Source organism: Equus quagga, chromosome 17, assembly GCF_021613505.1.
Source record: "Equus quagga isolate Etosha38 chromosome 17, UCLA_HA_Equagga_1.0, whole genome shotgun sequence".
Lineage (NCBI taxonomy): Eukaryota > Metazoa > Chordata > Mammalia > Perissodactyla > Equidae > Equus > Equus quagga.
The window spans coordinates 39044595-39067844 of NC_060283.1; the positions used below are offsets into that span (position 1 = coordinate 39044595).

A 23250-nucleotide genomic window follows, 5' to 3' on the forward strand; every position below is an offset into this window, starting at 1 on the left:
TGTGGGATGCCACCTCAGCATGGCCTGATGAGCGGTGCCACATCCACGCCCAGGATCTGAACCGGCAAAACCCCGGGTGGCCAAAGTGGAGAGTGCGAACTTAACCACTGGGCCACGGGGCAGGCCCCTGATCATTTTATTCTTACAGTTACTAACTGCCTAAAGTTTTTCTTTGCATTAATTTTATTTCTTCTAAAAATAATGAAACTTCAACCTATACTCTACTATGATCTCAACAGCTCAAAAGTAAACCTATGATTAAGTGCCTCTCTTTGGTCTCAAATGCATTAATACTACACACTAAACTACATATGTCAAGTATAGTATGGCTTCTCATGATAAAGCAAGCTTTTATGGCTTTCCGGAGTATATGCAATGGAGTCCAAACATGAGCAAATGCCAGTCCACTGCTTCCCCTCGGTATTATAGTGGGATTCTACGCAGCTCTTTCTGGAGACAACATGGCACTAATGCGTGCAAGCAGTGTGACCACTGCTAAGTTTCATAACTTCCCAAAGCCTCAGTCTGCCCATCTATTAAAAACAGACTTTGTAAGGTTTGCAGCCTAAGACTGTGCCTGACTGTGAGTAGGCCTTCAATAAAAATAATGGGTTATTTTGGGAGAATTTAAATTCTTCAGAAGGAAATTTCTGAGACTGACATCCACCCTGGAACACATAATCTGAGAAGATGGCTTCTGTGTTCAGGATAAGAAGGGAAACCAAGTAAAAAGCATCCACTCTAGAATGGGAAGAGAATACTAGAAGATGCTGCCATAATCTCTCTCAGAAGACCACGGACACTGAACGATTTATGGATGAGACACAACCTCTGGGATTTGTTTTAAATTGCTGTAGCAGAAGGGGGAGAGAGAGAAGAAGATGGGCAAATGTGGCTCACTGAAGCCACTGACTGGACGGTGGTACCTGGAAGTTCTTTCATCTCTACCTCTGCCTATAACTGAAAAATCCCATATTAAAAAGAAAAAAAACCCCATGGAAAACATGGATTATAAATATTAGATCATTAAACAGGTCATCAGGGGGCCGGCCCTGTGGCCTAGTGGTTAAGTTCAGCAGGCTCCTGCTTGGCTGCCCGGGTTCAGTTCCTGGACTCGGACCTATACCACTCGTCAGTGGCCATGCTGTGGCGGCGACCCACATACACATGTACCACATGAAGACTGGCACAGATGTTACTTCAGGGCAAATCTTCCTCAAGCAAAAAGAGGAAGACTGGCAACAGATGTTACCTCACGGTGAATCTTCCTCAGCGAAGAAAAAAAAAAAAGGTCATCAATCACTTGCCTAAAAAATCATTTTGGGAAGATAAAATCTAATCTTCACATTTGCTTGGGACTGAAAAACTGTAAGATGCTTGAAATACTGAGAGTGTGACTCTATTAACTGACAGGGGAATAAGCAGCACTTTATTATTACTTGGCTTGGTGACCGGATTTCTCAGCCCCCTCTTGTGGCCCACTGCTCAAAAGCTGTAGGACAGGTGACCAAACCTTTACTCCCTGCAATTCCCTTCCTTTTCTTTTTTATGCTAACTTTCTAAGCAGGAGGTCTCAGATTGAAAACTTGAGATCATGCACCGTCACACCCAGGGCTGCCGCTCATCAATCTCCTGCAGAACTGGTTCTGTTGGATACTTGTCAGCTGTGACCCATTCTCTCTCAGAAACACATGCTGACAGAATCCCCAACTGTCAGCTGCTCCATTATCCCAGACACATGACTTCAGTGTGACAGGAGAAAAAAAATGGGCTGCTGGGAGTTGAGGGCAAGCAAGGGACTGTGACATGAAGTGCAATCAGACCTTTTACCAATCATCATCGACCTCCAGGAGCCCAGGCCCCTTAGGGAATCAGAGGAGCGGAGTGAGGACAAGAAACGGCCTTAATGGCCCCCAGTCCAACTCTTCCTCCAGAGCAGACTCTCTTGACAATGTCCCAGATGGTCAATCGCTCAGCCAGTTCACTGTGTGATCATATCTAATTATTAAAGTTCTTCCCTATGCTTGGAACTGAACACACCGCCATATAACTCCATCCACTTTTACAAGAAGTCTTCTCTCCGAAAGCTGGCTCCTCTGACTCACTCTACACAACCCAAGTCAGCCCAACTACCTGGTCTCTCTCTGCTTTTTCTGCTTCACCTTCCACCCCAAATCCCCCGACACATCTGTTAGGCCTGTCCAGGGACTCTACATGTCCCCAGGCTGGTTCAATCTCTGATCCATCACCCTCGCTGGGATCGGATCATCCTTTAGTACTAGGAGGCAGCTCTGAACTCCAGCTGACAGCCCTGGTATCACAGTGGCTTCTGCTTAGGACTATGTCCTGATTCAAACCATATGCTCCTAATGGTCAGAGGTCATACAGATACAGGTGTAATCCAGGAAGCCAACAGCTGTCCCACTGGGCTTCCATAATAGACTGCCGTCTACGATCTCGCTCTAAACTGGAGCCAACTGGTGACAACTGGATGAATTACTCCCCAATGTCTCACCATCCCTGATCAGTCTTCCCTTGCCCCATCTCTCATCGTACTGATCCTCTCCCTCAGCCAGCCCTGTGTTAGGAAGAATGGTTGCAACAAGTTCCGTCCTCCACAAATATCAACCCCTTCCATCAGTCAGAGCCAAGAGGTGTAAAGCCTGATAGAAATAGAACAATACAAGGCTTAGCTGCAGCAGTGGAAAGGATACTTTAATTGTCGGGCTGTTCCCATACGGAGCTTGGACAGGTTTGGGGATAAACCATACTCACAAAGACACACAATGCAGTCGTTGGCACCCTCACTTCTTTACTAGAAGCAGGATGAGCATCCACGTTATCCTGGGGTGCTGGAAAGGAAGAGACAGAGCGCCTCCTGAGGAGTAACACGAAGGAGAACATTAGAGAGGACTGCCCAGGCTTACCGTCCGTCAAACCTCAGAAGGGACTCAAAGATGACCTTGGTCAAGTGCTTCTTTTCCCTTCTCAACCCTTCAAACCACAGAACAATTCACCAAATTAGAAGCAGCCTCACTCAAATGACAGCTGCTAAGATAGCATATAACCTGCACGCTGCCTGCTAACTCACGGACTCCAAAAGTCAACACTGAAAAGCAGTCCTCAGGAACAGCTGCTTCCTCAGTCAATTAACTGCTAGAAAACTTTCTCAACAGAATGTAACTGCTAGCTCTGAGGAAGCTTGTTGGTATTTTTGTAAAACTACCTTAAGATGATTTCTATGCCTAGTTACAATCGTCCTCAGTATACACTTGTGGTCAAGGCGGAGTGGAACACATGCCAAAAGAAAGAGCAATGAGAGCGTGATTACTGCACAAGGAGCTCCATCTAATCGCCCTGCGCAGAGGGCAAACAGCAGTCCCAGCGACATGCAAAGCACCGGGTTAGCACAGGTACACTCGACGATCGAGGCAGTGAAGCGGTGATCAGTATGATTACCAACGACCCACACTTGCATGCTGGGCTAAGGAGGATAACGTTTTCACCTGGCAGCATCAGAAGAAGAGTGATGTCCCAAAAGGGGAGACTCGGACAGACTAGAGAGTCAGGCCAGAGATCAGCGCGCAGCGAGGTTAAGAGAAGGGAAGTTGAGGAAAAAAGGAAGAAGCTAAATGAAAAGCTGAAATCAAGGCATCTGTATACTCTGCACCACTGAAACTCTGGTGTACGTTTAAAAACGGTAATAAATCATGTACATATACTTAGGTATATTTACACACACAGTAACAAGGGAAGGCGAAGGTTTTCTAACCTACCCAAAGATATTAGTGATAGAATCCAGAAGGCCTCCAGCAGGCTGCGAGAGTCGCTTACTAAAGAGGAGGGGAGGATAGGTTTAAACCTTAGAAACACTTTGCCCAAATAATCAATCAATAAAAACAGTCCACAAAAATAGGTACCAGGGTGCATATTTTCCATTGAGTTCCCAAACCCCAGCCAAGAAACCCAACACAGTATTGAATCACCAGAAAACAGTGGGAAGGTAGGAGGGAAAACCCAGCTGGAAGTTTGAAAGGTTCCCTAGTGTTAAAATAATGTCCCTGGAAATAATGTTTTAGACAATGAAACTAACTGACCTAACCACGTCTGGCTGTCAATAACCAATCCCCATTCTTTTAGTCCTGCTTTAGCAAATAAAAAAAATCCTGGAGCTCAAGTATGAATGAAACAGGACGATCTAAACAATCACCCTGCCTGGGTTTAACTGTCCATCTTTCAGGAAGCCAGTACACTTTTTTCTGCTTAACGGCTAGTAGCAGCACTAAGGGACGGCTCGCCTACCTAAAGGTGACCTGAGACAGACAGGGACACTCAGGAAGTCACAATCCCTGTGGTTGTGCAGGAGGGGCCAGGTGTTCTAGCAACAGGGCCTGAGGGCATCAGACTGTCCTTCTGTCGTGTCCATGAACGTCCTCTGTCAAACTACAGCTCAAGCTCCCCTCTCGGGCCCAACCCGTCTACTTACGTGGCTGCCCTGCTGATGGCTCGCACGGGAGAGGTCTCCTCAGCATGATCGGTGGTTTCATCCACGATGACTTCAATGTCGTCATCCCTGGAAAGAAGGGTGAGAGGCCGAGTCTTTGATCCTGCTAAACAGGAGCTTTGTGATGAGTCTGTCCTGCCAAGGCCACACCATTTCCTAGTCACACACAGCCTACACGAGCTGGCTGTGGTGGTGATGGTTAAGAGGTCTCTGGAGAAAACGGAGGCACTGCCATGCTCTGAGCAACACAAGGAGGAAAGGTTTAACCTGTTCCAATCAAATCCAGAATTCCAACTGAAAATCACCTTAAATGTGAGCTTCTGATCCTTTTAGGTCTAAACACAGCTCCCACTTGAAAAGCAATCAAATAATGGCTTATTAAGTCTATAACCACTAACCAGTACCAACGTAGATTCTGCGCATCAGAAGAAGTCTGGTTCGCAGCTGAAAGGCTCCTGCACGTGAACAAGTGGATGGCAGCCCTCACGATAAACAGTTCCCCTGAGATACGCTGAGCGGCACAGAGGATCGGTAGCGGTAGCTACGGAGTGCTAGGAAATGACAGTGTAGGGAGAAGGCCCAGGGGACTAAGAAAAGGGACTGTTAACAGGGCAGGGAAACTAACAGCTGTATTCACATCCCAGTCTTAAATATAACTTTAATAATAAAAACCAGGAAAGCGAAATCTAAACGCAGTTCATTTTTGCCTCTGGCTATTTTGTGCTTAAACACTAGTGCCTCTGACATTTGGGGAGCCCATCACAGTTCACACGAAGTAATCAAGTGCTAGGAACACGCTCCTTTGCTGTTGTTTATCCCACCGGATGCAAAGCACTTCTGGAATTCCCCCTCCTCCCTGTTTTCCTGGTTGGAGGGAAGGCAAGTAATTATTTTGGTCTTAATGGACTCCCACCAAGTTGCAATCTGCATGGAGAAGTAAAATAACAAAATGTAATAACCCAAGACCATCTCACCTGATTTCCGGATTCATAAGAACCTGAAAGCAAGATTTTCCCAGGATTTATTATCTGGATTATGTAAACACAGACTTAAGAACTTGCTACCTAGCAAGTTAAACTAGGGCCAAGTAAACTTATTTTCCTTGGCTCTTGACTCTCAGATTCTGTGTAAGTGAACCCAGTCTTGGCCAGGATGCAGATGAGAACAAAGGCAGGCCTGAAGAAACAGAACACGGCTGAGTGCTCCTTCCTTCTCGGCTGCGGTATGGGGCAGTCACTTGTGTTCACACAAGGGCGACAGCGGACCAGTGGAGACGGTGAGAGTGGCAAATCTTAGCTGAGCCCATGGAAAGGCTTTAAGATAGAATTTTACAGTCATAAAGGTACTTGGAACTGTGCAAAGGCCCAGGGCCATGAAAACCACAGGATGTGGCAACTGGTTATCAAAACCCATCAAAGATGTAAATGTCCTTTGCCCCAAAAACTCTACTCTCAGGGAAGCAAGAGATCAAGAACCGGCCTTTACAGTCTGATACCCCTAGGTCTGCATCTTAGCTCAGCCCCTTCCTGTGTGATCTTGAGCAAGATGACCGACCTGTCTGTTATACCCAGTCACCTGTTTACGCTGGCAAAGAGGAGGCAGACAAATGCTGCTTTCGTAAGCTGTTATTTTTACGGAACCGACTCTCATTTCCAGGTCAATTATTTATTTACTCTGTAGTTTCAGGAAAATAGATGAGATTCATTTTCCACATCTGAGAGTATAGAAGAAATGTACATATGCTACATCTGAAGCAGAGGCTTGGTATAAGAGCCTTTGTTTTCTTATAAATGAAGAGCTTTGTCCGGTAGGCGACTCCTAACTGAATTTAAACCACTCTCTTCCATTTATAAGGAAGCAATCAACATTTAAAAAAATAGTGGATCATAATTCTAACACTATATTCCAGAATATATTTCAATAGAAAATACCTACTGAACTAGAGCAAAGGGAATTTAGTTATTAAAATATCCACCACTCTTAAAACAAAGCTTCAAATCTTAGGGAAGATCTTCCATCCCAACTCCAGATGAGAAAAAGCTCCAAACTGATTCAATTCCTTTTGTTCCAAGAGATCCTAGTTTTCACTTACGCTTCAGAAGTTTGTCCAAACCTCTACTTAAAGTCACAAACCAAGGAGAGAGCAAGAGAAAGAACCCAGGCCCAGCACTACACTGCAACAGCCCCAACGAGGGGCAGAAAACGGATCAACATGTCAACAGGAAGACAGTGATGCTGCCACTTGTTAAGGCTGCAGAAGTCAGAACTCATGCAGCTGATGAGGAGCGTAAACTGGAACAACTTTCTGGAGGGTAATGAGTTTTTTAATTTTCTCCCTTAAACCTTCTGGCTTTCTTTCTCAGATCTACACAATGGTTTTATAGCAATAAAAATATTATAAAACTATTTAAAAAGAGCAAATCAAATTATTAAGAGCATAGTTTTGATTCATGTATCTCTACTTACTGTTCAACTGGTAGAGGTTCCTTTGCTGCTTCTGCAAGCTCTTTCTGTAGCCGGGCTTGGCGCCTCCTATTTTTAAGAAAGCCCATTATTTACGTCTGCTTAAAGAAAACACAGAGTTTTGGCTCTCAATAAACTACCAGTTCTGATAACACATTTGAATATTCAGTGCTTGTTAAATAACAGCTACCTTGGACAAAGACACCACAGGCCCAAAGCCACGCCTGTAACATGAGCAGGGCTCCCATTACAAAGGACTGCAGAGCAAAGCCTGGAGGGATTATGTTATTAGAGAAAGCAGGGACCCAGCAAGGGAGACGCCTGCCTTCTGTGGGGACCCAGGCCCTCAGGACAGGAAGACCCATGCAGTTTATCCAGGGTCACTCACAGCCCACTTAGTTTTCTACAGCAAATCATCTTACACTAACATACCAAGAGCAAGAACAATAATAAAGATTTACTTAGAACTTCCTGGTACCTGGCACGGTTTTATTGTTTGACAGGTTTTAAGTTACTTTTTTAATCCTTATAACAATGCTTTGAGGTTAAGTTCTATTATTCCCATTTTACAGAGGAGGGAACTGAGGTACGGTGAGATTCCTGAACTGTCAAAGTGTATACAGCTTCCATTTACTAAGGCTGGACACCTCAGTCTCAGCTGTAGCAAAATTTCTCCGCAGTCAGCAGTCGCATCCTCTCTCCCCCCCTCAGAACTATTTCTGGTTCTCCTTCCCAAGTCCTAAATTCAGCAGCTCCCTAATTTCTAACCTTGGCCTCATTCTCTTTTCTGTGGCAGTTTCACCTCCAAGTGTGGCTTTACTCTCTTTGTGAAGGACCCCCAATCCAGAACGCTAGCACTGCTACTGAGCTCCAGTCAAGAATCCTGCTGGAATTTTTTTTTAAAGCTTCTACCACAGTGATAATTCCCAAAATGAGGAAAAGTGCTCTGGGTGGCATATCAGAATCAGGAAGGGATGAGGTTGTAGCTTGAAAAAGTGCATTACACTCTTAATTTTATACCTGCAAGATGAAATGTAAGGGTTTTTGTTTGTTTGTTTTTGGTGAGAAAGATTGGCCATGAGCTAACATCTGTGTCCATCTTCCTCTATTTTGTATGTGGGATGCCGCCACATGGCTTGATGAGCAGTGTGTAGGTCCATGCCCAGGACCTGAACCTGGGAACCCCAGGCAGCAAAAGGGGAGCACATGAACTTAACCACTACGCCATAGGGCCAGCCCCTGAAAAGTAAGTTTTACAAGACAAACAACAAAAAATACAGCTTAACAAATTTTTCTTAGCTGGAATAGAAGACCTATCAACTATTTCTGAAGGAAAACCAGAATCTTAGTGGTAACACTCCTCTACCAGAAAGGCACCTGTCTGAAAAGGCGGATAAGGAGAGACCCAAGGTCACAGAGAGAAGACACACCTGCAGGCTGGCCTTCAGCTGAAAGGAAATGTCCTTCTTTAAGAGCTCACATATTCCCCGAGTATGTCTGCCACAGCAGCCACCGTGCCAGACTGTGGGGACACTCCTCAGCCTAATGAGGGAGGCAGAACATGAAGAGCTATTTCAAAACAGCGTGCTCTGCAATGACCCAGGGAAACAAAGGCTGCTGGAAGGAGGACATCTAACCTGGGGAGTTGGCAGGAAGGGGGGAAGCTTCTGAGGAGGAGCAGAAGCCATCTGAGGGAAGGAATGAGGCAGAGAAGTCCCGTGCCTCACATCCCATTTTCATGAGAAAGTCTGAATTACTCTCCTGCTCCACTGTGGAGCTCAAAGCCTCCTCCTCAGCCTGCCCACTGCTCCCTCAAGCAGGTTTTCAATACGCAGCACGACAACTCCCAGGTAACCCTGCTGTCTGCACCACCCTCAGCTGCCTACGAGCTCCACGGCATAAGCCAGGCCATCTGACTGAAAGTAGACATGAGACAGAAAGAATACAAAAGTCATGTTTTCTTAACACAACAGAAACTTAAGAAAGTTAGAAAATACAGAAAAGTGTGAGAAAACAGAAACTATAATCTCGCCACCCAGAAATAACACTATTAACAATATAATTCCTTCTAATCTAACTCATGTAAAACATGGATGTTGTAGAACAAGATTTTATATTAACATTATATTAACTTATGTATTTTATTATACATATTAATATGTATTTACTATATATATACATACCGAGGGATACACTGCTTCTAATTTGTCACTTCCATGAATAATGTGCTAACACAAAATATATGTGAACAAGTCTCATTACTTCCTTAGGATGAAGTCCAACAAGTGGGAACACTTTTCAGGCCCCCGGACTTCGCCAAGTGCCCTTCAGGAGGTTGTAGCAGTGCCCTTTCCACCAGCAACATGAGGAGCCCTTTTCCCCGCCTTCTATGAATTACCTATGCCTTATGCCCACCTGTCCGAGTGCTCACCAATTCCTTACTTTTTCCTAAGAATATTTATTTTATAATAGCATATCCTAGCTGACTGTTTTAGTGTTCTTTGATGTTAAGAAACCTAAAAATTTTATACAGTCCACTCTTTTTTTTTTTTTTGAGGAAGATTAGCCTTGAGCTAACATCTGCTGCCAATCCTCCTCTTTTTGCTGAGGAAGACTGGCCCTGAGCTAACATCCATGCCCATCTTCCTCTACTTTATGTGTGGGACACCTGCCACAGTACAGCTTTTTTTTTTTTTTTTTTTAAAGATTTTATTTTTTTCCTTTTTCTCCCCAAAGCCCCTCTGGTACATAGTTGTATATTCTTCGTTGTGGGTCCTTCTAGTTGTGGTATGTGGGACGCTGCCTCAGCGTGGTTTGATGAGCAGTGCCATGCCCACGCCCAGGATTCGAACCAACGAAACACTGAGCCGCCTGCAGCGGAGCGCGCGAACTTAACCACTCGGCCACGGGGCCAGCCCCCACAGTACGGCTTTTGCCAAGCGATGCTATGTTCACACCCAGGATCGGAACTGGCAAACCCTGGGCCACCGAAGCAGAACCTGTGAACTTAACCTCACTGCGCCACCGGGCTGGCCCCGACAGTCCACTCTTTATTTCCATTACTTTGAAAGTTTAGAAAGCCCTCCAAAACTCCTCTTTAGCAATTTTTCATAAAATAGTCACGTTTTTTACTTCTACTTTATGGTTTCAGCTTTTCTACAAATTTTGAAATCTACTTGACTATATTATTTAGCAGGGTTAGTGCCCATTATTCTTCTTTAAGTCTTATTTTCAGTTATTCGTTCCCTCAGATTAACTGCAATAATCTTTTCCAATTCTAAACTACTGGCGTGGGGATTTAAACTCTTAACGTTCTAATCTCTGTTGAACTCTTATTACTAGTTTCTCAGTTGGTTTTCTTAGATTTTCTAGGTGGATAATCATAACCTCTCCTTTATTCTAGTGACCCCGCATTTGGTGTCCTATCCGGTTGATCGGCCAAAACACCTCTCCGAGTCTCGAGAGGGCGCCCTTCCGTCTCCTGCTGCTGGTACTGACGGGCGCGTCTGGAGGAGGGCGCCCTTCCGTCTCCTGTTCCTGGTACTGACGGGCACGTCTGGAGGAGGGCACCCTTCCGTCTCCTGTTTCTGGTATTGACAGGCGCGTCTGGAGGAGGGCGCCCTTCCGTCTCCTGTTCCTGGTACTGATGGGCGCGTCTGGAGGAGGGCGCCCTTCCGTCTCCTGTTCCTGGTACTGATGGGCGCGTCTGGAGGAGGGTGGCCCTTCACCGCGCATGTACTAGACTCTCTGGGGGGAATTTTCAACACACATTTCCCTCCATCCAGACTCCGACTCCAAGTGTCCTGGGTGGGAGGCTTCCCTGCTAAGTACGCTACTGGCTCTTGGTTACAAATAGGTGTTTTTATTGAAAGGTTTTCCCCCCCAGGTTAAGGGTTTTTATCAGAACTAGGAATTGAGTCTGAGCAAATGGCCTTTTTCGAATCTACCAAAGTGGTCATATAGTTTATCATCTAATGTGATACATATAATTGATTTCCCAACAAACCATCTTTTAATTCCTGGCATAAATCCTAGCAGTATTGCAGTCAATTTTTTCAAAAAGCACCACCAAATTTGATTTGGGAATTTCACATCTACATCCATGTGACGTTGGACTATAGCCTTCTTGTATACCAGCAAGATCAGAATTTTTGGTACAGGTCTGAACAGTTTTATAAAACGGAGAGAAGGGCAATTCAATCTTTTTCTAATTTTGGCTTAATTTATATTGTTCAAGAATGAGCTTTTCTCCTTGAAACAATAGAACTCCTCACTGGCAAAAATAGTAGGAGCCAAAGCCCTCTGGGGAAGTAATCCTTTGCTGAGCTGTAAGAATGTTCTCATAAACCCCAATCTCCTTTATATCCACCAGTGCAATTTCTAGTTTTGTTAGTGTTTTCTGGTTCCCCCCCGACCTGTGGTTAGAGCTGTCGGGTTTGTTTCCTTCCTTTCAAAGAATGAGGTTTTACTTTCCTAACACTGGACACCACCAACTGTGCACTGAGCTCCCACCTTGAATCCTTCTCATTCTCTGCATTTAGGCGGTTGGCTTCCTGGGCTTTCTCGGCCATCCATCGGGTGACCAGCTCCTGGTTCTCCTCAGTGGTTTTCCTCAGTTTCTCCTCCAAGGCCGTAAAAGTGATCTGCAGGGCATCATATTCATCCTTCAGGGTCTGATTGGCTTTCTCAAGGTCCTGCAGCTTACTGCGCAGTTCTTGGCACTCCGTCTCTAGGTCAGAGATGGTCTGCAAGCATTCTGCAATTCTGAAAAGCATGATATGCAGAGGAGGGATGGGACCGTGCAGGAGGCTGGCACCGATGGCAGAGGGCCAGACCGGGTGCCCGAGCTGCGAACCTGGGCACCAACAATAACCTCAGCCATCACACAGGCATGACGTGGCACACTCATGTTTATTACATCTCACTTAGCTAAGCCCAGCCCCAGTGGTTCACAGGAAAATTCCAACAGGAGAGGAAACACCTAGGGTAAAATTCATCCAGACTGACTAGTTAAAGCACCTTTCAAAAAGCAGGTTTGAAGAGGGAGCTTTCGATACTTAAACAGAGTGGTAATGGGGGCTTCAAAGGAGGCTGGCAATCCACCAGCTCCATCATTCCCTGCGTGAGAACGTCTGAGCAAGTCCTCTACCTTTCCAAGCCTCTAGACACCCTGTTCTGCACAGTACGGAAAGAGGCACAGATGAAACCCAGACTCCCCTTCCAGCTCAAAGTCCTAGGACTGAGAGCCCCTGTTTATCTTGTCTATCAGGCTTCTCCCTGGTCAACAATAATCCTGCTCACAAACTCATCTCTGTTCCCAAAGGCCACACACTCGGACATCTTGGCACAATCTCTACCACACAAGATACCAGCCCCCATATGCAGTGGCCACAGGGAGAACCGTGAATGCCTCGGGGACACCTCCAAGGGCCAAGGTTACTTCCCAGGCGTATGCTGGGAACCTGGAGCCTGAGGGCACTGTCCCTGCCTCTCCCACCCTTGGAGCAGGTAGAACAGGATCCCAGCTGTGCATGCACAGAAAGGAAACTCTTGCTGAGTCCAGTGCGGCTACTGTTTGCCACCAGTCACCAGTGGCCCACTCACAAGAGTACAGTAAAACAGGAGTTGTGATCCCAGAACCAGTCCCAAAAAAGGTGTCATCTCTACTCACTTTGCTTCGTTCATCTGCATCTCCCGGTCCTTCTGCTGCATTTGGTTATTCAGGTCAATCACCAACTGAGCTAACTTTGGAGTAAACAAGAACATTTTCATAAATTAGCACCTCAGTTGGGAACTAAGTAATAGCGGGTTATTTCATGTGTAAGAAAGAAATGTTGCCCGTGGGGTTGGGCCAAGGCGCCAAGAAGAAAGAAGCTGGGTGGCAGAGAGGAGCTGAAGGGCCTGGGTTCACTCACGAGAACAGTGTGTGCTGTTCGCCGCTGAGGGCAGCCTTGGGTGGGTGAGAAGTACTCTAGGTGACCGCCAGGTTCCTGCTGAGGACACCTGTCTAGCCCTCCACCCTGGCAAACTATTCAGACTCTTCAGCTGATGAAATGATCCATTCAGCTGAACTGACGGTAAACTATTTTTTCATAATTTGCCATCAGACCACTGTCCAGAGTAAACACGGCCCAGGACTTAATCCTTTCTCATGGATTCATTCTCAAAAGCTTATGACGTAAGACCTTCAGTGTCTTACACCTTCCAAGCCTCCTTTCATTACAGTTTCTCCACTCATACCTTTCACGCCATGTTGGAACATGACAACCGGGTAGTTATCTCAATAGCTGGACAAAAAATAACCTCTTACTGATGGAGGTGGAGACGTCACATCTTTCCAGTTGTTTCATTTCCACAGATGGAGCTGATGATGCCATATGTAGCCAAGACAGCTGCAAATTCTAGTGGAAGGGCCTGCCCGCCAATCCTCCCCACCGCAGGACCCGCACAGAGCAGAGGACAGACAAGAGCAGCTATCTCTACCTCTCCACGTTTCTTGTGTAATTCAGTCAGTTCTTCCTGGTGTTTAATCCTCAGCTGGGCCATTTCCTGTAGCTGACTATCATTCCACGCACCGTCATGTCCAGGACTAAATCCCCAAACCAGGCAGATGAAAAGAACATCCAAAAAAAGAGAGGAAAAAAAAATCAGACCCCAAACCCCTTCAATCAGGCAGTGGAACAAGAACTTCAGAATTTCAAACCTTTACGTGACAACACAGCCACGAAAGCCATTCAATTCCTCCAGGCAAATGCAGTTTTAAGCCACTACAACCCTGAAGTAGAAAGTAGGACATACGAGGCCCGCGGTAAATAAGCCAACCACAACTCAAACCACCAGTCGTGTCAGAAATGAAGGATGGGTTCCAGAACGAAGTTTTGGTAAACAGGGCAAGAGACAAGGAGGTCCACCTACTCGGTAAGTATCTGAGTGCCAACTATGTACCAGGCACAGTTCTTGGAGCTGGGGAGAAGGCAGCGAAGACAATCTGCTCTCACGCAGCTGACAGTCAGTGAAGAGCAGACAATGAACAGTGCATCCAGGTGGTCAGATGTGCTGTGAAGGAAAACTAAGCAGGGTAAAGAGGGGAACAGGGCGACAGGGCTCCCATCCTTTGGAGGGTAATCAAAGAAGGCTCCAAGAGGTGCCCCACGATTGGAGAGTGGATAGAAGCGAGGAACAAGTCACACCACCCCTGGGGGTGGAGCCCTTGTGAGCAGAGGAACAGTAAGTGTCGGAAAGGCCCGGAGGCAGCCACACAGCCAGTGTACTCAGGAGGAAGGGCGACTGGAGCCCCTGGCGCAGCAGGCGGTATGGGAGATGGGTCAGGTAGGGGTGGGGAGATCATGCAGAGCCTTGGAGTTCCTCTGAGGACCGTGGCTTTTACTACACATGACTGGAAGCCATTGGAGGGTTCTGAGCAGAGGAATGCCAGATCCAAGGGATCGCTATGTTGCTGGGTGGACGGCAGACTGCAGGCGGCACGGGTAGAGGCAGGGAGACCAGTTACAGGCTACCACACAGTGCAGACTCGAGAGGGCAGCTCCGATCAAGGTGGTGGCAGTGGAGGTGGGGAGATCGGGCAGATCCTAGCTAGATCAATTCTGAGAGAGACCACAGAATTCGCCTTTGATGAGAGGTGGGGTATGAGAGAAAGATGACTCCAAGGCTTTCAGCCAGAGCAACGTTTCAGCCAGATGAAATGGAGGCGTCACCTCCTGAGAGGGGAAGAACGACGGGGAAGAGCAGGTCTCAGGGAGGCCTGAAGGATTCAGTGTGGACATCCAAGTGGGTATGTCTAGTGTGAACTGGATGTTAGAACCTGAACTTCAAATAAAGAGGTCCAGGCTAGAGACTGACATGTAAAAGCTGTCGGCAAACAGCTGTATCTGAGGCCATGGACTGAGTTCAGATGACCTCAAGAGTCAATGGAGTTTTGGAAACTCTGCAGGGGTTTGCACACTAAATCAGAAACAGCAGTAGATGAGTAGACCTGGGGACTCACAGTTTAGGAGAAGGGTTTGGGCTGGAGCTACAGATATGCATTATCAGACTATAGCGAGTAGCTGACACCATCATCCAGGGAAAGCACAGAGATAGAGAAGAGGAAAAAAGCTGGAAAACTACGATACCGGTATCTGAAGGGAGGGGAGAGAACCTCCTCCTCTACATGTCCTATCATAAATAAAGGGGGCAAAGGGGGCAGGATGATGCTCCCTCCTAATTTTATGCTTGATCTACACTAGTATTTACTACACGTTCTAAGCAAATATGTCACCCTCTGAGGCAACCCAGTGCTTTCTCAATCTCAGCCCATGATGCAGAAGCCAAGAGAATAGAAAGTGGAACATCCCTTACAAGAAACCATCCTAATTAGGCAGAAGAACCAACAGGCCTGGGTGACTGACTGCATATGGCGATTAGAAGGACTAGAAATTATTTTTATCAAATCCCTTTATTTTAATGCAAAGCAATGTGGAATATGCAAAATGCAAAGCTGGTCCCTTCTTCCAAGGAGCTGGGATTCTAGAGAAGAGATTAAGGACAGCAGAGCAAGGTCACTCATTCCACAGCTCAAAGCCTCCTACCACTTCCAATCTTAATCACAATGAAGCCAAATTCCTTACAGGAGCCCACTAATAGCCTTCACCAGGGAGACAGACAAATCACCCAGAGGGCAGGTCTACACACAGAGTCCTGGGCCCACCCCAGGCGCAGCAAGATGTGAGATAAGGCCAATCCCCTGTGTTTCCAACACGCCCTCGGGTGAGGCAGCTAACTCACAGGCACTCTGAGTGCCACGGACTGAAGCAGTGGTTCTCAGATAGTCAGACTCACCTAAAGGGTTTCTTAGAGCGAATTACTAGGCACCACTCCCAGAGTTTCTGATACAGTAGGTCTGGGGTGGGGCCCAAGATTTTGCATTTCTCACAATTTCCCAGATGCAGCTGTCCAGGAAGCATACTTAGAAAACTATCAACTGTTTCCAGGCTGAAGAGTTTAATCTATTCAGAAGCAAAGGGATTAAAACACTTAAGAGGGGAGTCAGATAAGTGATGCAGATAAAGCTTTTTAAACAGGGTGTGTCTTAAGATTAATTAGGACAGAGGGGCAGGATTTAAGGAGAGACAGAAGGAGGGAGAAGAAAACCAATTAGGCACCCATCTTCCGTGGTGCACTATCACACTAGCATTGGCCTCCCCACTAGACTCAGTTACTTGAGCAAGGACTCTGCCTTGCTCCTCTCTGCAGCCTTAATGCACAGCTCACACTGCAGCCACCAAACGTGTGAGTGGACAAGACTCCTGCCTGCCACAGTCCAGGGATGAACGCATAGATAATAAACCAAGGGGGTGGCAAAATTAACGTAAACTAAGAGACAGATGCACAGGAGACTGTGGGCAAAGCAGCAACGGGCCTGGGTGACCGACTGCGTGTGGGCAGGGGGAGGATACTGAGGGAAAAAGGAATCATCGATGACTTGTGGAAAATACGGATCCCATTAATAGAAACAAGGCAGTCAGGAGGAGAGGCCTGACTGTGGACACAAGTGTGCAGGAAAGGAAGGACCCCCAACTAAGGAGATCTTATCACCCCAGTGATGTCCAGTCAAAGGAACTGTCAGATATAAGATACAGGAATAGTCACCGAGAGTCTAACCAGATAGAAATAAAATGTTTTAAGTTTCCAATTGATTGAATTTAGATGAAAAAGGTAAAATGGCACTCTCTACACCTAAAATTGACCAAACACTACAACTACTATTTTCAATACTTCGGAAGACCTCTCAGAGACACAGCCAGGCACGGTCTCCTGTGTTGTTACGAAGCAGGGACGGAACCTGGGCCGGGACCTCCATCCGTCTTTCCCACTCTGGTCTGCCAGGAGATGTCCTCAGCAGATGAGGAAACATGGACGGCAGGTGCTTATACGGCAGATTCAGCTACAGGAATAAACACACCGCGCTATCCCTAGCATTTCTGGGTTTAAAAAAAAAAACCCTAAATTACTATCAACTTTGTTTTCACAATTGCTAAATGTTAACTGATATGCAATACAGCTAGGTAGATTTTAGAGCAATAATGGGTACCGTTCCCATACAAACCATCCAATTTAACGTGCAAACACGATGAACATACAGAAAAAGAGGGCAGTAAGACTCTAGAGTGACTCCATTTAAGCTGTTTTGATGAAGTCTGGCCTTCAGATTTTTTGAATCCTGACCCTCAAAAAAAAAATACAGTTTACAAGAAGAGACCAAGTAAATACAGCAAACTCTCTATCACAAACACATAGGTGCATATTTAATGAAACAATACCCTTCCTATTACAATGCAGATTTTTCCTGTTCTTAACAAAAAAAGCTTCTTGCAACCTGCTAGTCTGATTTCACAATCTACTAAAATATGTTGAAAAACTGAACTACAGACCTATCTTGTATAAAAACCAATTCATGTTTCTGAGTCAATCAATCCTGCATTAACAAGACCCATGTAAATCTGCTTAAGAATGCTTACTTGTCTGATTATTTTGAAAAAGTGAACTCTGGTAGGCCAGAGGAGGAAGTGGCCTAGTTACCCACCTAAAGCAGCTTCTCAATCTTACAGCATTACGATCAGCCTTCTGGGTGGGCAGGGACCTTCAGAAAAACCATTTTAGTTACTTGGCTTCAGCAGTTCTTATTTGAAAGAAGCTGACAGAAACTGGAGCACAGAAACAGAACCTGGTTTGCTTCTGAGTTAGAGAAGTGGTAAGTGAACCGAGACAAATTCAATTAAGGAGGAGATGAAAGCAAGACAGGAGAGTTTCAAAATACCTTATCTCATGCCTGTTTGGTGTGTCATGCTTGTCAGCTTGTAGCTTATGGGCCAGCACTGAATGAAGATCTGACTTCTCCAGCAACTTGTTATCTAAAAAAAAAAAAAAATTCAAGTAATTTATTATAACCTATGTATACTTTATGTTTACTATCTTATAAAGATTCAGACTAAAAAATAACCAGAAGATGACTGGGTAGTTTTCACTTTTATTAGGTGTCAAAGTATCATGTACTGCACTTTGTCACCGATTGTAGCAATCGTCCAAAATGCAGACATGCACACTCCTTGGATATACCCCAGACTAGGCATGGGCAGCCCTGCCAAAGGAACCTGTGGAAATACCCCTGCAAGAATGTCCCCCTATTAAAGGCAGTCAAACATGCTTTCTACTCCCACAGTCACCTATTTGTACCCCAGGAGGAAAAAGTAAAAAACATAGCAAAACACAATGTAAACATGAAATGCTATGCACCTCTCAGTAATACGAGAACTTTACCTTATTATTACATTTGGAAATTTTTTAAAAATTTTTCCTTTCTATCCCAAAGCCCCCCGGTACATAGTTGTGTATTTTTAGTTGTGCATCCATCCAGTTGTGGCATGCGGGATACTGCCCCAGCATGGCCTGATGAGTGGTGCCATGTCCGCGTCTAGGATTCGAACCGGTGAAACCCTCGGCCGCCTAAGCGGAGCATGTGAACCCAACCACTCGGCCATGGGGCCAGCCCCTACATTTGGAAAATTTAATTTTTAGATCAGGGCACTAGGGATACAAATAGGAACGAGAGGCCCTGACCTCAAGGAGCTCAATTTCTCGGATGGTTTCACAAGGGAAGATGACAGTCCAGGCAAGACTAGAAGAGTTGTCTAAATGGCCAGAAAGAAACGTTGGAGCCAACACATGCGCGGGCAGGATGAGAAATTCAGACCTTTTCTCACTGGCAATGGGGAAATAAGAGATTTGACAAGCAGGCAGTGACATGAACAGGTATTTATTAGTAAGAAGTCAAACATCGGGCTGTGTAACGGTTAGGTTGGTGCGCTCCTGCTTCAGTGGCCCAGGGTTTGCAGCTTCAGATTCCAGGTGCGCACCTACATGTGGCTCATCAGGCCATGCTGCGGCAGCATCCCACACACAAAGGAGACGAAGACTGGCAAGAGGTGTTAGCTCAGGGCCAATCTTCCTCACACAAAACAAAAAAGTCAAAGATCATTCTGAGGTTCCTTACTCAGGCAACTGGGCAGAAGATGCCAAGGTTGTCAGAGAACAACAAGAGTGGACAGCGTAAGGAAGAAAATGAGTTCTCTTTCTGAATGTGATAAATGTGAATTCCAATTCTTGCTAGAAATGACATGTAAGAATGACAGGCACACAGGGGGCCAGCAGGTCAGATGTGGATGGGAGTTACGCTAAGGAGAACAAGAAAGCAACCATGGGAAACTTGCAGAAAGGCTACACCTGATGGGGGTGTCACATCTCCCAAAAGTCTGAGATTAGAACTGCTCTAGAACAAAATTTTGATAGGCTTATGCCAGTGACTACTCTTGTTAGAGGAGCTTATCTTTCCTCTTTTTTTTTTTTTTTAAAGATTTTATTTTTCCTTTTTATCCCCAAAGCCCCCCAGTACATAGTTGTATATTTTTAGCTGTGGGTCCTTCTAGCTGTGGCATGTGGGATGCCACCCCAGCATGGCCCGATGAGCGGTGACATGTCCGCGCCCAGGATCCGAACCAGTGAAACCCCAGGCCGCAGGAGCGGAGTGCGCAAACTTAAACTTGGCCACGGGGCGGCCCATATCTTTCCTCTTAAAGTAGGACCCTCTTGAGTCCTACTTCTCCTTGATATCTGAAAACGGAACTCCTGGGCAGAAATAGAACGACTCTCTTCATCTCTATTAATTTAATGAATTAGCCCAGCAGAACAGGGAAGTGGTTTCAATCTTGGATATTCACCAGTGTCAAAGAATTCTAATAAGATCTTCAAAATGTTACACCAGAGCTGGGTGCCCTAGGATTACATTAGGTCTCTCAAAAGACACGAGGTATTCAAGAGGGATCCTTCCTACTAGTTCTTCTCACTAAAAAGAAGAATGGAGACCGAGGGAAGCCACTCCTGTCCCCACAGCCTCTCTTCAGGCTGACAGGCAGGAACTGCACAGGAAACACTGGGTTGAATGAGGGTCAGAGCGTGACTGGCCTGGGAAGGCTGGAATGAGGAGTGGGGGTGTTCCACAGTCAAACTTTGAAGTGATCTCTCTATTGTCAATCCCCAGCCTAAAGAGATTTTAACAGGCAGAAGTTGTCTTACTCTCCTGCCCCCGTAACTGGCTGTCACTCAGTCTCCTCTCCTAGCCCCTCAAGCACACACTAATCGCCATTTAAAGCTATTTGAAGATGTGTTCCCTCTCTAGGATCCATTGCTCCCGACTTTTCTCCTGCATCCTCCCACCCCATCAATATGTCCATTTTCAATGCAGAAACACCATTCCACTTGTGTCAATGCAATTACAAACGCCTTCCGTTTATAGACAAGTACAGAGATGGCTTTGAAAGCACTCACACACTATTTTTATGAAGCAGGTAGGGCAGGTTTCACCCCCATTTTATAGATGCAGCAAATCAGACTCAGAAAGTAAGTGAAAAAATTAATAAAGGAGTGAGTGGAAGCAGACCTTCAACCCAATTTGCCTTGCAATGTGTACTAGCTTTTAAAGAATAGGCATTTAATGAACACCTGATGACCTGAGTTTACACAACCTATGAGAGCATCACGATTGAGCAAGAGGTTTCTTATGCTTCTGGCTTTCTGAAAGAGCACTTGTCTGCCAGGGCCTCTTAGAGTATAAGGAATGAGCACAACAGCGGAGCATCGTCCCCCTTTCTTACTATCTTTGTTAAGAGAATGGGCTCAGCGAAAAGCAAGGAAAGGACATTTCCCGGGGGGACCCAGTGAGAAAAGTAGATACCAAATGCCCAAGTTAGGAGCCATTAAGTCTGCGTTCAAATCCAGGCCCCACCATTAACCTGCTGTGCCTCCCTAGAGAACCTACTAATCTCTCTCAGCCTTGGTTTCCTCATGTGTGAAAACGGCAACAGGACCTACTTCATAGAATTTTCGAGAACATAAAGTGAAAAGCACATGCCAAATATTTGCCACAGCACTCAAACTTGTCTGCACATTAGAATTACCCGGGGAGCATCAAAAAAATACTGACACCTGTGTTCCAGCCCATATGCTGCGATTTAGTTGGTCCGGGCTTAATTTTTAAAAGATCCCCACGTGATTCTAAGGTGCAGCTAAATTTGGGAACCACTGATTTAGCACAATCTGAATTCAATAAAGGCAACCTATGACTGAATCCCATCATCAACATAACGTAAGAGACTTGTTAGGCTTACTTCAAGGGGTAGATGGAACCATAGGACCGAAGAGTACCCGTTTCTGCCCCCAAATGGGTCATGACCTACGGTAAAATTGGGGGGAGCGGCAAGGAAATGCTAAGACGTATCCAAGGGTACAAACATTTTTGTACCCAAATTGCACCGGGAATGGGGGGGGGGGGGCACCATCTCTTTCATATAGAAGTTTTCAGTAACAGTAAAGACTATCACGTCCCTACTAAAAAAGGGTGTTAAGAGTCACATGTCTAACAGTCAAAGAACACCAAGGTGGAGTAAGGACGAGAGGTCTGAGGAAATCAAGGCCGAACGTTTCATTACACTCAGAGCACGACGTTAACCGCGCGAGTCGATGCTTAAAATCAGCGCCTGTTTCAGTAACACGATGCGCGCAACGGGACATTTCTGGAACCTGCCCATTTAAGTGCATCAGCACTGTGCGAGCTGCTGGGATTTACAAACAGAAGCATGAGCGGTGCCCGCCAGAGAAGAACACACAGCTCAGAAAAAGAAACCCTCTGCGGTCACCCCAAAGACAAAATGAAGAGAAGAGGAAAAGATGTGAAAAGGGGTGGGGCGCCGGGGCAGCGCGGGGCTCGGCCCCGGGTTCCCGCCGGTGCCCCGCGTGCTTCTGCCCGACCGCCCGCCAGCTGCTCACACTGCAGGATGATCTCTTCGAACGCCTGCCTCTGCAGCCGGTCCCGCCGCCTCAGCTCCTCCGCGATGTGGCGCTTCCAGCGGGGGAAGTCGGCGGCGCGGAGGCCCGACGACATGTCGCGCGCTGCCCCGGCGCCTTAGCGCCACCAATCCGAGCGGAGGCTGGCGGCCGCGGCCCGCAGCATGAGGCGACCGGCGGGCGCGGGCCGGCAGCTTCAACACTCAGCTCCAAGCACAGGCCGCCCCCGAGGCCATCCAGGACGGCCTTCCGGCTCCCGCCGGAAATGACTTTCGTGAGGACCGGAAGGCCCGCCTCCTCGCCGACGTCTTGCGCCCACGCACGCACGAGGCCGGCGCCAACGGAGGGCGCTCTCTAATGACGCCCTCCCGAGGCCGGAAACTCGCGGGGCAGAGAGGCGGCCGCTGGGAGGCGTTCGGGCCCCGCTGGAGGCTCAGCCCAGGGCGGGAAGGAGACAGGAAAGGGGCCGCTTCCGCCCGCCTGCTTGCCTTTCCGGCTCTGCTCTACTTCATTTTATATTTTCTTTCTTGGCCTGCCTCCCTTTTCTTCATCTGTCTTTGCAAGCAGAAGTGGGGTCCATCCCCACATTGTAACCGTGTGATCGTAGATGAGTGACAACCTCCCTAAGCCTCAGTTTCCTAATCTGTAAAATGGGGACCGTGATGATACGTACCCCACGGGGTTGCCGTGAGGATGAAAAGGCATAACCTATGTAAGGCAGTTAGCACTGTGCCTGGCACACGATGAGCCTAACTTTACCTGGACACCAGGTATCCTTCCCAGGTCGACCCGGAGTCTGGCCGCTTTAGCAAGAGCGACCCACTGACCTTGGAAACAGGTTTTTTGCAATGAAGAAATGGAATGCAAAGAACAGCTGAGAAAGAAGGGAAGAGATTGGCCATGTTAATCATTAGAAGCCTAGAAATTATCTGTGATCTCACAGTAAATGGGTCTTTAAAAAGTAATCTAGGGGTGGGGATACACACAGGACTTTGAAAGAGGAAAAGGACAGTAGATGTTGAAAGGAGTCCATGGAAGATGCAGACTCTGGAGAACATGGCGTCTGTCAACTCAGCAGAAGGGAAAACCACAATCTGTTATAGAATCATCTGAGCTCCATCTGCCTTTGACAAGTTAGTGAATTTACTGCAGGAAAATGGAACTGGACAAAGTAGGAGGCCAGAGGAGAGAAAAGGAATGTCAGAAACTGCCTTCTTTAATAGTGTGTCTCAGACCGGAGGGAGATCCTTCAGAGACAGTTAGGAAAGCCTTTCCTCTCCTATGGAGCCCAGGAGTGGGACAGCCAGGCGTCTAGAGCTGAGGTTAGAGATATTTCGTTGGCTGTCAGTATGGTGTGATCTGAATTTGTGGAAAGGACTCATGGGGAT

The 23250-nt window shown here is 46.6% G+C and overlaps 1 protein-coding gene and 1 non-coding gene across 4 annotated transcripts in view; both read right to left on the reverse strand.

The window, feature by feature from the left end:
* ATG16L1 (autophagy related 16 like 1) overlaps positions 1-22108 on the reverse strand; it is a 37957-nt gene extending 15849 nt beyond the window's left edge. The window contains exons 1-10 of one of the 3 annotated variants that reach the window (XM_046643762.1): positions 21845-22108; positions 17784-17877; positions 13451-13556; positions 12639-12712; positions 11480-11731; positions 6971-7036; positions 4487-4573; positions 3777-3833; positions 3507-3557; positions 2776-2878 (exon numbers count right to left, since the gene is read on the reverse strand). In XM_046643762.1, the coding sequence (XP_046499718.1) occupies positions 2776-2878; positions 3507-3557; positions 3777-3833; positions 4487-4573; positions 6971-7036; positions 11480-11731; positions 12639-12712; positions 13451-13556; positions 17784-17877; positions 21845-21959 (1005 nt within the window). In that variant the 5' untranslated portion in view covers positions 21960-22108. The remainder of the gene's footprint in view (positions 1-2775; positions 2879-3506; positions 3558-3776; positions 3834-4486; positions 4574-6970; positions 7037-11479; positions 11732-12638; positions 12713-13450; positions 13557-17783; positions 17878-21844) is intronic. The other 2 variants (XM_046643763.1, XM_046643764.1) reach the window with 2 other exon arrangements.
* Positions 1570-1845, reverse strand: LOC124229687 (small Cajal body-specific RNA 6). The gene has a single exon (XR_006885948.1). It is a non-coding gene; the product is annotated as a small Cajal body-specific RNA 6 (non-coding RNA).
* Positions 22109-23250: the final 1142 nt, after the last annotated feature.